General features: G+C 35.6%; 2 protein-coding genes across 2 annotated transcripts in view; both read right to left on the bottom strand.

Moving 5' to 3' along the window:
* Window positions 1-407: 407 nt before the first annotated feature.
* Window positions 408-1,467, bottom strand: LOC150091279 (glycine-rich protein-like). Its single transcript, XM_090383051.1, has 3 exons — window positions 1,436-1,467; window positions 970-1,244; window positions 408-495 (listed from the first exon to the last, which is right to left on the bottom strand). Exons 1-3 carry the CDS (start codon window positions 1,445-1,447, stop codon window positions 492-494), a joined length of 291 nt encoding a protein of 96 aa, XP_090239177.1. The 5' UTR covers window positions 1,448-1,467; the 3' UTR covers window positions 408-491.
* A 6,579-nt stretch (window positions 1,468-8,046) lies between these two features.
* LOC150091278 (uncharacterized) overlaps window positions 8,047-16,826 on the bottom strand; it is a 70,607-nt gene continuing 61,827 nt past the window's right edge. The window contains exon 9 of the mRNA XM_090389931.1: window positions 8,047-8,222. Within this exon, the coding sequence (XP_090246057.1) occupies window positions 8,047-8,222 (176 nt within the window). The remainder of the gene's footprint in view (window positions 8,223-16,826) is intronic.

The following is a 16,826-nucleotide window of genomic DNA, read 5'->3' as shown; positions in this document are numbered from 1 at the left end:
TCATCAGCCGAGTAGTCAGGAGCGTGAATGCAATAGCATGCACTCTTTGAGTGGACCGGTGTTCAAGCCCGTAACTACGAAATACGATTAATGTTTGTACTGATGATTTATTGTGACCTCCACTGACCTGGTGGTCGTACCGGAGTATAAACAAGAACATTATCATGTACTCCCTATTATGTTTGGACAGAATTACAGACATTTTCACATTTAACCCTAACTCGCTGCTTTTTTTCTTAATATTGCCCTATACCTGTTATGTATCCTCAGATCCCCTGTTCTTAATATCTTTAAAATTTTATATAAAAGAAATTAGTGCCATTGATTAGAAAATATTGTCTGCAGAAATATCCAAAAACAACACATGTAAAAAATACAACGACTGTTATTTTATTTTATTGAAGCTGCTGCTGTACAAAAGATAAGTTGAAGAACTGCGTACACCTTCTCGTCCCACCGAAGACTCTCCAAAAAGAAATGAGAAACAATCATTACCTATCAAGAAAAATAATCGAAAAGGTATATAAACAAACTGAACAGCTTACAGAAGTAAATATAATATAAACATTTCAATTTACAAAAACTACAGTGGATAATGGTAACAAACATTTCACAATATTTCTTCGGTACGGAATACCGGATTTGCGAATTACCAATTTAAACATAATTCGACTTTGACATATACAGTATATGTTTCAACTCATCATTAAAATGAAAATCTCCTGAAAATAGCTGCAGTATTTTGTCATTTAATCGATAAAACAAAGTTTCTCATCGGTTCCAAAGTATGAAATAATCGTATTTAGTTTCGAGTGGTATATCGTCATATAACTATTTTATTTCTTCAATAGAACACGTCACTCATTCATTGGAGAAAACCACTATTACTGATAACAATAGGAATGCTACATTTAACTTTTCTTCATTAAGTGTAAAATGTCACAAAAAAACATTTGTACTAATATTTACCACATTTTGCCCAATCCGACTCCAAGACCATTCCAGCCCAGTCCATGGCCAGCAAAACCAAGACCATTCCATCCTAGTCCATACCCTGCGCCAAGACCAAGACCATTCCAGCCTAGCCCAACAACACCTCCAGGGTGACTGATTGAAGAAGAGTAGGCAACGGCACGTCCAACAGGAACACCAACACCATATCCCCCTAGGACACCAAGACCAGGGCCTGCTACAAGTGCACTAGAGTAGGCATAGGCTACAACAGCCAGGAAAGTGAGGGCGAACTAGGAAAGAAAAATATTTTATTTAACGATATATATATAACGCTAAATAAAGCATTTTAATCAATAACTTTTAAACTCTTAAATAAAGTGCAAACTAATTATGGAGTTATGTATATATGAAGTTAATATTATAGTATATATATAATTATGTGAAAGTTAATATAATAGTAATAAATGAAGTTAATACTTACCAGGACTTTCATTTTCAGAACTATAAAAGTAGCTAGTGACAGCAACTGATAGCAACACATAGTTTCCGAATCCCTTTTATACCAAACTGTACGCCACGTCCTTCAGAATGTTATGCAGAGTTTACTCGAAATCGATATCTTAGTTTTACAGTTTCTATTTTTCGATAGATAAAAGAAAAGATTCAAGGCAGAAAACTCGGAATATATTAAAAGCTTCTGTTACTCACCGTCCATCCGGTTTTATCTGATATGAATCAAGCAACCACACCCAAGATTTTAAAGATCTTTAAATGTTTTTCCTTGATAAATCAGCAGTAATGTTTTCACTCTGAAATTAAACATTTGTCCTACGCCAGATGTGTGCTACAGAAATTGTCAATAACTCATATTAAACCAGGAAAGAGTTTATAATTCATAAAAGTGCCACACACGTCTAGGAGAAAATGAACTAAAAGATAGCCTATAAGAAAAGAATTTCTCACACGACAACGAGCACATAAAAGGCAGCTAATAAGTGAAAAAAAAAAAAAAATGCATCCTAAATTCAACTTATTTCTGCGGATTCAACGTGTACGTGCCTATATATGATTGAATAAAACAAACAACAAAACAAAAGATAAGTTAAATTGTCAGTTTTTTTTCATTTTCCGTTTTTATCTAAGTCTAAATTTCTAATCGTAATGTATTCTTTTTGAGATAAAGGGAATCAAATAATCGTTATATATTTATAGACATCAACAGTGTTCCACAGCCTAGTGTGAAAATTACAGTAAATTTTAATAGCTTAATCACCTAGTTGTAGAATAAATTCATTACAGAGAATTGATCCAAATCATCAACGAGTAGCTTATTTGAGATACAGTATTTCGCTATTTGGGTTCAATGTTTCCACACACTTCCTGCAAATATGCCCTCTTGAGTAGCAAAACTAGTGAAGACCTGAAGAAAACCCGAGAAAAGACCTGAATTAGAATCCCGTCAATGACGCGAGGAATTTTTATGGATCTTTTTCGCAACATGACTGAGTTAGTCGGGCTCAGGCGAGGATAGCATAGTTTTTTCTCGGGTTTTTTCGTCCAGGAAGCATCAAATTGATCACAGAATACACTCAATTTAGGGACCTATTACATACGGCGCAATATGGTCTAAGTTGCTGATGTGCCTAAAACCCTTAACAACAACCTGCAAATATGTGAGTTTATTTTTATGCGCTATTATTGCTGTTTGTAGTTGTTTTCATTCAGTCACTAAAGGGCTCGCATGCTGTACGTTTTCACGCAGGGGCGGGCCGTCCCAAGGGTAAAAGGTATGCGCTGTGCACCCGGGCACCAACGTTCCAGGGGCGCCCGAAAATTGAAACTTACATATGACGAAAAAAAATTTAAAAGGGGGCACCAAATTTTAGTTGGTACGCAGGCGACAAATTGCGATTGGCATCCGAGCGCCACATACCCTAGGAATGCCCCTGTCTTCACGTTTGTTCTTAGTCTAAATGATTTAATTTTATCAAGTTGATTTAATAATATGACTTAAAATTAAGTCTTTCCCTACCATACAAAGTTAACGAAAACCTTTAAAATTAAACACCGCTTCAAATAAGCAATCAATTTGAAGAAAATCTAATCAGTGAAATCATTGATTTTGCCACAAAGATATATAGGAGACTGGAAATAGAAATCTAGGCAGTACTAAGTACGTAACTGATACTTTGATCATTACAACAATTATCAGGTAATTGGATTGATCCAATTTACCTGATAAGAAACGTACCACGTAGCCTAGTAATATGATGGCCCTCATATCGACGAAATTTTACTTATTGGAGCAGCTTGAAGAGATAATGCCAATGTTTCGTCAATTACTAAAATTATTGAAAAAATCATGCTCCCATGTCTTCAACGTGCATTTTTCAATAATGCACCTGTCAACGTGCACTGTGGTCCTAGAGGGCGCTCCACAACACCAAGCCTAGCTGACACTGTTGTGCGCATACAAGTTTCAAGATAAGACACAATGCGAGGTTTTTGACTTAGACATCAAAGGTGCTTTCGACAACATAGATCTCAAGAAAGCTTTTGAACTACTAAAAAATCATTTAAAAAAGATTAAGACATATTCCCGACACGGATAATAGCTTCTGGTCAACTCGTGTTCTTGTTTAAAATAAAAATGTTATTAAAAGAAATACTGCATTATCTTTGTACGTGATACTTATGATTCCAGAAATTTTTGTGAGAGTGAAAAAAGGGGATTTATAATCACATACGGAAAAAAATATCAGGGAGGAACAGTGCTTTACAAATTTCGAAAATAACAGAAAAACTCCAATTACAAACTTCTATAAAGTATAGCCCGTTTCATGACGTCACACCGCTGAGCTTTTTGGTTTGTCCTCCAGTGCTAATCACTGGAGAACAAACAAAATTTTTCAAATATCTTTTGATATTTCAACAGATATTTTAAAAATCATGTTTTATCAATTCTGCAGGATATAAAATCTGTAACCCCTTTACATCTTCTCCAGTTCGTTCATGAGTATTGTCTAATAGAATCTTATATAAATATAAAAATAGCGCTATGAATTTTTCTTATCCTGCCTGTAAAAGTAGCTTCTTGTGAAAGGTCCTTCAAAGCGAGAAGGATTCAATTAAAATAATACACCTTCATTGCATATTTTTAGTTATGTTATAATGTTAAAAGTACTATATTTCGCAATATTTTGTTTCTATGATTTTATACTAGATATATAAACAAACTATCTGGTTTTCTAATTTTTTTTTTGTAGTTATATGTACTTTCATTGTAGTTTATATAGAACTAAATTCTCTGTAGATATAAACATTTGTAAGTTTCCTTTTTCTTTGATATTTTTGTTTTGTTTTATTCATTGTATAATTTAAATTATTTTATTAATAAATATATGCAAATCGTAGACAGTTACAATAGTAATTTTTATAAATTCATAAAGGTTGCGGGGCGTAGCAAGGGGGAATTACCCCCCGGGCGCCGAGCTTCAGGGGCGCAAACTGAGGGAATTATCTATCACAATCAGTGGCGCTAGGAAGACATGTTGCCCCCCCCCCCCCAGGCGTCGACAACCCTAGTACACTACTGAAAGATTGACTACCTACATATAATTGGGGAGTACTCATAACACTTTTACCCCAGGCGTAGGATTGCCTAGTTCCGGCTCTGGCTTCGTTTTCCCCTATACAATATCCAGGCAACAATTTTATGAAAACCTAAAAAAAAAGCCGCTGAAACAGACGATCGACGAGTCGTGCTTCTTGCAAAGTGAATTACTTCTGCTCTCGTGCAATTCACCAATTTTAGCCAATATAATAGCTGTTCCCAACAGAGATGGTTGGTTGGTTTTTGGGTTTTATTGGAGCATTAGCAACTAAGGCTATAATGGGCCAAAATCCTAACAGAGAAAATTCAAGAAACCAACAATTCAAATCCAACCTCTCCAGCCTCAAAAAAATGGACAGAATGTTTCTTAATGCATTCCTTCACCTCATAAATCATCACAACATTGATTGTAGAAGGTTACTCAGCTCTGAAGCCTACAGGAGCAGATTTACGATCAAATGAAGAGAAATAAAAACAGCAGACTGCCTTCAACCCAGTAACTGCAACTGAAAGCCAAATGTGCTATTCTGCATTTTTTTTGATTAATTCATAAGTATAATTCCTATTCATTGTTAATGTTTATATAAAATCTGCTATGTATTTGATTATTTTATTTCCTTTGTGCCATATTATCTGCCCCTAGCCATGTGCTGTGATGGGCTTGCTGTATCTGCAATAAATGATTTATTTATTTCCTTTCTATGCCAACCATGTTTGACAAAATGCTTGTTTGTTTCAGGATTTTATGGCGCATTAGTATCTAAGGCTATAATGTGCCAGTGACAAAATGCAACACGACGTTTACACAGGACCGGCTTCAAAATTTGCAGGACCCTGTTTAAGAATTGCTTGCAGGGCCCTGTTCAGGAATTACATGCAGGCCCTGTTTGTTATTTCCTTACCTCCAGAATTTAAAAACAATAGATATCATTGAAAGTGAATATAACATGAAAATTACATTTTTTTTAATAATGTCCTATGTTCGATATCAAACGAAACATACACATTGAGAAAGATGTACGCTGCACTTCTAGCAATTTTCGTCAACTCGTGCAAGCACTCTTGGAGTGACGATATGGGTAACTAAGAAATTAAGACGCCGGTAGGCTCATTGATAGAAATGCAGAAAAAGACATGGATGATATTATTTGGACCATTTGAGCTCAGGGCCCTGTTCGAAACGAAAACCTAATTGAAAAAATTAAAAGTGATGAATCTAACACAGTACAAGAAGGCAGAGAGCTGATTGTAGAATTCCTTGACAATGCATTTGTGAATGTGCAAAGCAGATTTTTGAGGACTTAACGGCTAAAACACCTTCAAATAGTGATACACGAAATGGGGACTTTAAAGCCAGCAAAGGTTGGGGCGATAGTTTTAGAAAAAATGTTCAATTTTAAAAGTTTCATTAAGGCATGGAGAGGCTTGCAATGCTGATCAGGAAACAGCTGAAAACTTTAAGGTGGTTTCAAGAGTTCACTGAGCAGGGTTACCGTCCTCAACAAGTTTTCAATTCAGATGAAACTGAGCTCTTTTGGAAAATAAAGAACCGGGCAAACATTCATTACAAAAGGAGAGGCCTCATTGTCTGAGCATAAGCCGATAAAAGAACGTTTTACTCTGCTATCGGGGTCCAATGCCTCTGGTAATTTTAAACTTAAGCCAATGTTGGTTTACCACTCAGAAACTCCAAGTGTGTTTAAACAGCAAAAGGTCATCAAAAGCAGGTTGGGTGTCTTCTGGCAGTGTAACAAGAAGGCCTGGGTGATAATGAATGGGTATTTGAAGTGTTTTGTCCTTCAGTCACAAGTTACTTAGAAAAGAACAAACTTCCTTTAAAGGCACTGTTAATTTTGAATAATGCTCTGGGGCACGGTCCCAAACTTGCCCAATCTTTGGAGGAGCAATTTGAATTTGTTAATGTCAAATTTCTCCCACCGAATACCACCCCTCTGCTTCAGTCGACAGATCACCAAGTGATTACCAACTTAAAAAAAAAAAAAAAAATTACACAAAGGTGCTTGCCAAGTGCTTTGAAGGAACTTTAGGAGACAGAGCCATCACCTTAAGGGAATTCTGAAAGACCATAACATCTTAGACTGTGTAAAAATGTTGTCAATTCTTGGAATGAAGTTTCAGTTTCGTGCCTCAATGCAGCCTGGAAGAACTTGTGGCCTTCAGTCATCCATGATTTTGAAGGATTTGAAGCTGAAGATGTTCTAGAACAGAAAATTATCACTCTTGGTGAGTCCTTGGCTGAGTTTGATGTTAAGTATGTGGAGGAGTTAACTGAGAACCATGGAAGAGAGTTGACAACAGAAGAGCTCCAGGAATTAGAGCAGATGAGTGAGCATGACAGTGAAGATGAGGAACATGAGGAGGAGGATGACCGTGTAGCAACAACTCAAGATTTTAAGGACATGTAAATAACCTGCAATTTTGAAGATGAGATGTTATTTCAAGAACCTTCAGAGAAAGCACCAAAAGCAAACCACTTTGGACATTTTTAATACCATAAGTAAAAAGAGGCTGTGACTGGAAAGAATACCAGATCCTGAAGGTTGTCCTATCTTGATGGTAACAGATTCTTTCAACTCCATCACCACACCACCATTGAAACATTTTTTCCAGGGTAAGTTAAATGAAAATGACATTCTTGTTTTTTTAATGTTTATAATTATCAATTATCATTTTAAACATTTTGGGGATAAGGGTAATAAGTAAAAATGTAGCACCATCAGCATTTTTCCGCATTTCTTTTTTAAAATTTGTATAATGTTTTAATGTTTATTCCGATGTACAAGATGCACCACAATTTTAGGGAGACTTTTTTTTTTTAGATAAAATGTGCATGGTATACACTGGAAAATACAGTATTCTATATGAAACTAATACAACTTCAATCATAAAAATCACCTTTTAGAGATATAAATAGCTGTTATATAGCGAAAATTTCAACTTTCGAGGACTGGGAACAAATTACCAAAAACAGTGTTCACATTATATTTTCACGATACAATGGTATCCCTGGAACAAATTAATATTGTAAAGTGGAGATCCATTGTATATGAAAGAAGACAAGGTGGCTTAATAATTTCTAATTGTCTGTTGAAATATCACTGAAGATAAAAAAAAAAAAAAAAAAATTATTGTACCACTAAATTTTTAAATATTTTTGTAAGGCACACAATTTATTTTTTAAAGGATCTAAGTGGATTTAGAAAGTTTTCTCATATGAAATATAAAGAAATAATTGGCATAATTTTTTTCACCCTATATGCTTTCGAAGACTGAAAAATAAAAAATCTCTACTTTCAAGGTGAGAAAAATAAAATGCAACAGAGGTAGAAAATATAGATTCAAATATTAACTAAAAATATTTTATTAAAATTCAAGATGCTAACAATGTATTTTTACAAATGGGGGAAAGAGTGCCTATCAGACACACAAAAATAACTGGTTTCACACAAGTAATTTCTTTATACAGCAAATGATAACACCTCATCAAGTTCTTCTATTTGTTTTAAAGACACTGAACTTTCAGCAGATGACCAATTAAAATTTTTCCTTGCTTGTTTCCAAGTTCTGCTTGCACTGTTTTCACTTCCAGTCTTCAAAAGGAGCAATGTTAAGTTGTAAATTGCATCCAGATTTCCTAAATCCAAACAGGAATCTACTTTTATTTCAAAAATAATTGTTTTATATACACAGAAGTAAAAGACTCTTATTTTAAGTATAATGTAATCAAAACTATCTTGCACTAAAAAAGTACTTAAAATTGACTAGAAGTCAAAATTACATTAATATACACACAGGCAGGTCCATTAATAAAGTTCTTCAAAACCCCTTAAATTTAAAAATTAATATATTTGTCATAGAGATATTACTCAAGCATAGTTTTCAACTGTGTTGGAATTGAAGTGTGGCCATACAAAAATAACAAGTTTAATTTCTCACATCCTGTGCACTCACTCATATCATTAGGAAGTGTGTAACTTAAATTGCAGCATCCTTCTGGCACCCATTTCTTGAAGCACACCAACTTTGCATTTGCAGCAATAACACTTACCACTCCCTGTAGCATGAAGAAACTTAATACTCAAGTAGACATTGGAATTCTCCTCAAGAAATCAGAAGATTATCTGTTGGCATGCTGCTCATTTTATTTAAAAATTGTTTTAAAGAATGTGAATAGAACAGAACAGAATAGAATTGAAAAGAAGAGCCAGAAAATGACTCTATAATTACTAAAACACCAGTTTAAGTTCTCCAAAAAAAAAAAAAATAAATAATAATACTAAACTACCGTAACTATCAACATGATCATTTATTTTTAAAGTAGCCATCAACTATAAGTGAAAAAAATCTCAATCAGAAATACTGTCATGCATCAGCAATATAAGCTTGTAAAGATCCACATGAAAGGCTGCACTTAGGTTACAAAATAAAACTACTCTTTTATTTGACTGTAACATATTAAAATTACATAGCTGAGCAATATATATAAAAAAAAAAAAAAAACCCACTTTCAATGAGATATATTAAAAACTTCCTGTAAAACAGATATGCAGTCATACCCATGTATGACAGTTGTATGAAAATTTCATGGCCTGAGGATGAAAGTTTATTTGAGGAGTGTGATAACGTTACTTTTCAATAGTCTCCTTTGGAGTTAACACACTTTTGCCACTGATGGTGGAATGCACTTATTCCAGCTGCAAAGGAAGTTTTCTCTTGTACCTCCAGAAATGCATGATGTCAGTGGGAAAATGGATGCTAGCCAGGTATTTTCTAAAATTAGAAATTAGGTGAAAGTACAACGGTGCAAGTTCTGATGAATATGAAGGATGGTACAAGATTTCAAAGCAACACTCATGCAGTGCAACCATGGCAATGAAAGACTGAGCACGTACATTGTCCTAGTGGAACAAGACTCCTTTGCTGAAGTTCCCCTCAGAATTTGTCACTGATGTTTTCATGAAAATGCCTCACAATGTCTGCTTAATATGCCCATGACTGTTTAGCCTTTCTGAAAATAATCCACTAGCAACACTCCATCAGCATTCCCAAAAAAAACCAATTCCATCACCTTGCCAGCAGAAGAAATCAACTTGACTTTTAGATGGGGGGGGGGTGTCAAGTTTCCACTGCTTGGACTGCTCCTTTGCCTCTGACTGAAAAGTGACAGACCCAAATCTCATTCATGGTCATAAACCTTGAAGGAAATTTGCTAGTTCTGTTTGAATGCAAATGTTAATTTGACAACTCTCATGTATTTCTGATCTGCTGTCAACAACTTTCAGACCCATCACACTGACACCTTTTTTATAATGAGAATCACTGTTATTGTGTGGTATACACACACATTCATATGTGATGCCCATGAAGCTGGCAATGTACCAAGCTGCCACTTGTCAGTCACTCACACCATATCATGCACACTGTTAACAACTTCTGAAGTGATGGATGCAGGTCTTCACAGCATGGGTCCTCTTCAAAGTTTTCCCTCCCTTGTTTAAATTCTGCTGCCTACTTCTTAACCATGGAAGAAGAAGAGGTATCCTCCCCCAATGTTGTAACCATATCCTCATGAACTGCCTTCGGCATTAGTGCCTTTTTTCCCAAATATTGGATTACTACACAGTGACTGATTTTTCCATTTTTTCTCATTCACACAACTTTGTTGACTTCAGAAACAGTAATTAAAAATAAAAAAACTGCATGAAGCTTGGTGGGTGCTATTTGAAGAGTTATGCATTAAGTATGGAAAATTTTAATACTGTACCATTACCCTTTCATACCTATGTCATGAACTTTTCAAATCCCCTTCATATTGGTATGTGAGTGTACAAGGGTATGCTTTAATTTAAAAGAAAAATACTTCAAAATTTATTTTAAAATAAATAACATTATTCAAAACTGCTACATGGCTTTTTTAAACTTGGCAGTCGGCATTGGAAGTGTGAATACATTCAAATTATTAAATTTCGAATGACTGGAATATCTTTAAAGCAATAGTCACAGAAGTCACAAATGTAAACACATCACTAAGAAAATATAGCGTGAAGAGTATGCCAATTGATAAATACAGAGTTGGCTATTCTCAGAGAACAGAAAAGGAGCATAGAAAATTTACAATGCAACAAAAAGTGCTGAAGTCTATAACAGTTAGCTGACATGTAACAGTATCACAAAAATGTTAGATTGTCAAAGGCTGGGAAATCACTGGCTAAGAGAGCAAAAACAGGAATGAGGAGTTTGTTCTTTTTCTTCTCTGTGAATACAAAGAAGAAAAGAAATCTGATCAGATTCTTGTACAATACATGCAAGAAATGTCCTAGATAATCCAGCTGATGCTGGTTGCTAATGAACTGAACAAGTACCCTGCATCAACCTTTACAGATGAATGACCCTTCATAGTGAGGGGAATCTATACAAGAATCTGAAGTTGAACAGTATCAAATTAACAACACTGAAATTACCAGGTCTTTTATTAGAAAAACTTGAGCCTAAAGGCAAGTAAGGAACCTAGAGTGGATGACATATACCCAGTAATTTTGAGGCAGCAAGAGAGTGAACTGAATCATTAAGGTTAATAATTAGAGCATCATCAAACTTGAGAGTGATTCCTTTGGATTGGAGAAGTGCCAACATATCACCAGTCTAAAAAAAAAAAGAGCTCTAAGGGCAAAGTGGGAAGCTAAACTACAGACTGGTCAGTATGACATCAATGGCAGGGAAAACTGTGGAAGCATTATAAAGAGCACAACACACAGACTGAATGATATAAGTTTTGTTGGGGGGCGGGGGAATCGTGTTTAGCTAAAATGGTCATGTATTTTGACATCATCATCCCTCACAAGCTGGATGTAGGAAATAATTTCAACATTTCAGCAGATGTCTTAAACTCAGTCTTTCATAAAGGTTACTATAAGTAGAAACATGTTAGAATCATGGTCGCATTCTAAGTGGAAATGCAGGGCGGGAAGCACAGGATTGTGATTAATGGTTATCCTAAAAGAACTGGTGTGGGATCACTGTTGTTTTTGATTTTCATAAATGATGCTGACAAATGGATAGAGCACATAATGTAAAAATTTGAGGATAATGTGAAGACAGAGAGAGAGAGAGAGAGAGAGAGAGAGAGAGAGAGAGAGAGAGAGAGTGGTTAATGATCAGTGGCAAGCAACACTCTTTTAGGATAACTTGGATAGGTTTCACTGATGGTCAGAAAAGTGACAGCTATGTTTTACTGTAGCAAATAATAACCCCAAAATAATTTATATACTTGATAGGGTTGAATTAAAAATTGTATAGGAAGAAAATGATTTGGGAGTTATGGCACAGGCAGATGTGAAGTTCTCTGAGCAGTACAGACAGGAAACAAGGAAGATCCATGGTGTTCTATTGATGGTTTATTGAACAGTTCCTTGTAAAGATAGATCATAATCCCACTGTATAAGGCAATTGTAAGCCCACACTAGGAATAAAAAAAAAAGCACAAAAAACGGGAAAGGAAATAGGAAAGAAGTATGAAGGGTACACGTAAAAAAAAAAAAAAAAAACAGGGCAACCTCATGGTGAGATTTGCAATAGGGTATCTGTATAAGGAAAGACTTCGAATATGTAGACTACAGAGATTAGAAATCAAGCACCTTAGAGAAGGATTTCACTGCAGTCTATAAGGCTCTGAGAGAGGTTTACAAAATGAACGAGGGCAAAATTTTAACCATAAATGCAAATTAGAGGAAAAGAGATTCAGACTCGGTAGGAAGTTTTCTTTTGGGCAGTAATTATTAATTACTGAAATAATCTACTCTCTTCAACAGTCAAGGCTGAAGGTTTGGGAAATTTCATAGGTCAGCTGGATAGTTATTCACAGCGCTTTTTTTGTAAAAAAAAAAATTAGGTGCCGGTACTCATTCTTTGCTATCAGGAAAAATGAAAATTAAAAGGATTTTTAGAACTCAAAAAGTACTCTAAAAAACATTTCTGATATTGTTACTTTAGTAATGTTTTTGGATTAAGAACAACAAATTAAGTATATTAACACAGTTTATTAAGCATAAATTTGTTATTTAAGTATATAAAAAAATAAGTAAAATAAGTAATAAGTAAAAATAATTTCATAATATAAAGTTTTTGTAGAATATTCCAAATTTTTATTAAGTTCTCATCCGAACACACTATGCCGATTTCCTTTCTTCTGTTTGTGTCTGTTGCTGAATGATGTTTCCGAAGCAGCCATGAATCGATATATTTGCTGGATCGAAGTGTCATCGGTCGGCTTACAATTTTAAGAAATAGTAGTGAAGAAATTGTTTTTGTCATCAGCGAAGCTCTGGTTGGGCTGACAATCAGATTCATTTGTGAATATCCTCGTTCACATTCATTGATGAAATTGGTATCGTACTCAGAGCATTCATCAAATGCTTTAATTCTTCCGAAACCGTCTTATCAATTAGGTATCCCCGAATTGTATCTCTTTCATTTAACTGTAACCTAATTGACAATTTTCTAACTTCATTTTCACCAAATGCCAACATTTCACGTTTAGAAGGTTTAATACCTTTGTTGTCCTCATTTTCCTTCTCTCATCATCGATATTGTCACTAGTTCAAAGAACTAGTGACAATATCGATGATGAGATATTGTCACTTTTATCCTGTCACTAGTTCTTTGAACTAGTGACGGGATAAAAGAAAACCATTCTCTCCTAATTCTTGAACGGGGCGCTTACAGTTGATTCACAGCAGTGTCCAACCTATGGCTCGCACGGAAAGTGAATTAAAACAGAATTTTAGATTTTGTTAATTATCAAAAAATTCTCATTAAATGTTTTGTTCAATAATTGTAATTGTGTATGTACTTAATAAAATTTCCAAATATTTTATTTTACATGTAACAAGATATATCCCAGGGGCTTACATCTGGTGAGTATGGCCTCGGCAAATCCAGGGTCCTGAGCTAAATATCATCATTCTTCTCTTTCTTGCTTTTTCCCTTTCTACTTATGACGCGCACACTCTCTCTCTCTCTCTCTCTCTCTCTCTCTCTCTCTCTCTCTCTCTCTCTCTCTCTCGGTAATGGGGGAATATGGCAAATGTAACGCTAATTTTTCTTGAATCACTCAGTGCAGCCCGCAAAAGAAATCTAACTTTGAATTTTTTTTGAATATGGCACCTGTATGGGAAAATTGTATTTGTGCTTTTGTATGGACGGCTTCTAGAACAAAAGTTAATCTCCGCCTGGTTGCTCTGTTCAGATTTTACAGACTCTGTCAAGGTAAGGCCAGTGTGTGTCATGTAATATATATAAAAAAAAAAAAAAAAATCCAACCGGTTGAACTGGGATAGGGGAAAAGGAAGCAGAGAGAGAAAAAAGAAGTTTTAATCCCGGACAGGAGATTTTCATCCCACACGGGAGAAAGTGATAGGACAGACAAATTTTGTCTATGAGCGTGTGTGTGTGTGTGTGTTCTGTAGTGTAGTGTTGTGCATTGGCCTTTTGGCTACCTGGAAGCATTGATCACCTGGACTTCTACATCCAGGTACTCATCCTTAGCCACAGGAAGGCAAGGCCTCCCCTACTATCTGCTCGTCCTCCTCCCTGGGGAACTCGTTCCCCAGGGAGGGAAATAAAACTAGAGTCAGATGAAGAGGGGGAAGGACGAAAGAGGAGGGGGACTCCCCCAGCCCAGAATAAATTGCCAGGAAAAAAAATTTTAAAAAAATACGAGTGAGTGAGAGGTTGCTAGCCTGACCTGGGGGGAAAAGGTTGGACACCACTGCAGTAGACGGTTGATGAAAGCCCACTGGCAATATCAGGAATACCCCTTGATCTGCTCACTGTTGCCCAGCACAACTTCTCCATATGTGGGACAGGTGGTCGGACAGGTAATATGAGTACCCCTAAGTTGTAGAATGGTAATCCCGTTAGCTCTCTTAATTCGTGGAGCAGCACTAATTGCCTAAATTGCCTAAAGGCAAGAAATGCGAACAGTGGGTACCGAGTTAAGTCTGTCCTAATCCATTCTTTATATGAAAATTTTCTTCGCTCAATGGAAACTCTTTTAAATGTAACTTCCAATGGGAAGTTCAAAAAATTCACTATAAAAGGGGTTCATTAAACAGAGGTCTGACTGAGTAATTTAAAATTCTAAAAATGGTTATAAAGTGTTATATAGAAAATATCTTAACAATAGACAGTGAAAAATGCAGATTTAGTTAAATAACTTTAAGCTTATTTGAATAGTAGGTAAACATTATATTATATTACAAATTTTACAAATATTACAAATTTTGAAGTGTACTACATCCAAATGTCACACATCACTGTTAATAAAGGTGCCAGTACAGCATACCATTGTGTACCATCCCAAAAAAAAGCACTGGTTATTCACATAAGGAAGAAAACACAAGTAATTTAATTTCTTTTATTTTTGTATATATTTTTGTTTCATATTTGATTATTTTTATTTATTTATTTACTTATTTTTTGGCTGAAACTTCCTTACATTATATGGCTAATAATTTTGGATATCTATAAAAAGAGTGAAATTTGAAGGTAAACAGAAATATATGGATGATGGCAAGTTTTTTCAGAAATGGCTAATCAAATAAGAAGTTAAGGTTATGGCATCTCAAAACTGAAATGTACTTCTGCTAATAACTGCAGGAATTACTATTTAAGTATTGAGCTGCTACTGCATCAAAAAGTGAATAATTCTGAACTATTTTTGTACCTATTCAGGCTATTAAAGGGTGCACATTAGGCAAGAGTGCCCCTGCTTGAGGCACCTCTGTAGCCAGGTGGGCAGGAGCAGCAGTGTGTAGCACATGCTTCTTGATTAGACCGGTGTTCGAGCCCGTGACCACCAAATACGGAGGATGCAGAAAGGTCAGGGAATGACCACCGCATATCCCTGGAGCAATATGGCCTTAGTTGCTAATGCTCCTAAAAACCAAATAACAAACAACAACAGCCCCTGCTTGAAGGTTAGAACTAACTCATCTGTTCAGGGTAAAAAAAGAGAAACATCATTTTTCCATGGAAAGAGAAAAAAAAAAAAAAAAAAAAAAAAAAAACTTTAGCATCGAATCCTTGGAATTTCTTATAAATTTCAGGATTATGAAAACCAAAAATCTGTTGCAAAAATGAAGGTGAGAAAAAAAACTTTTACCACCTTCAAAGAAAAAGAAAGAAGAAATAGAAAGAAATGAGGAAGAAAGGGAAAAGAGAAGCAAGAGGAAAGAAAAAGATGGATTTTAACAAAAATTTTCTAAGAAATATATTATCATTTACCAAGATGTTACTGAATAAGTCCTACATACAGGGCATGTTTGTTTGTTTGTTATTTGGTTTGTAGGAGCATTAGCAACTAAGGCCATATCTCTCTGGGGATATGCGATAGTCATTCCCTGACCTTTCCGCATCCTCTGTATTTGGTGGTCATGGGTCTAATCAAGAAGCGTGTGCTATGCACTGCTGCTCCTGCCCACCTGGCTACGGAGGCGCCCTACAGGGTATGTCAAAATTATGTTAACACTTCTATGGAAAAAACATTTATCAACATTACTGAAATCAACATTTATTGTATATGTGAAACATCATGTATGTAAGATCTCAACCTGTTGTCCATTGTTATCAACATACAATAGGAAACAATTGAAAGTAGCATTTAATGTCCTGACACACAATTCTTTGTGGGAATAGATGTTACCACATTCGTAATTCTTTCCTTGAGTTCATTGATATTCCGAACTATCGTGCTGTACACTCTCTCTTTCACCATACCCCACAACCAGAAGTCGCAGGGCATCAGATCAGGGGAGTGGGGAGATCTAGGAAATCACAAACAATATGACCAAAATGAACAGGTGCACCGTTCTGAACGTATTATCAGTGGAAGTTCATCGATGGCATAGGACTGCAACATATGTAAGTAGGATTAAGAATTCACTGTTGGGGTGTCAAAAAAGTAAGGTCCAATTACACTAGCAGCGGTAACACCAGACATTCACCTTTGGGAAGGCACATTCATGCTCATGAAGTACTCGTGGATTTTCGGTACCCCAAAAGATTGTGTTGTGTTGGTTCACATGACCAATAATGTGAAAAGCGGCTTCATCACTGAATGCCATCTGATACACAATGTCTGGTTGGATGTTTGCCATTTCTGCTAAAATCTGGCAGCATTCCACACATACACATTTTTGACCTTCTGTCAATGCTTGGACAAGTTGGATATGATACGGGT

This window comes from Mastigoproctus giganteus, chromosome 1 (genome assembly GCF_048544385.1).
Source record: "Mastigoproctus giganteus isolate SK-2022 chromosome 1, ASM4854438v1, whole genome shotgun sequence".
Taxonomy (NCBI): domain Eukaryota; kingdom Metazoa; phylum Arthropoda; class Arachnida; order Uropygi; family Thelyphonidae; genus Mastigoproctus; species Mastigoproctus giganteus.
This window is presented reverse-complemented; position numbering and strand designations above follow the sequence as displayed.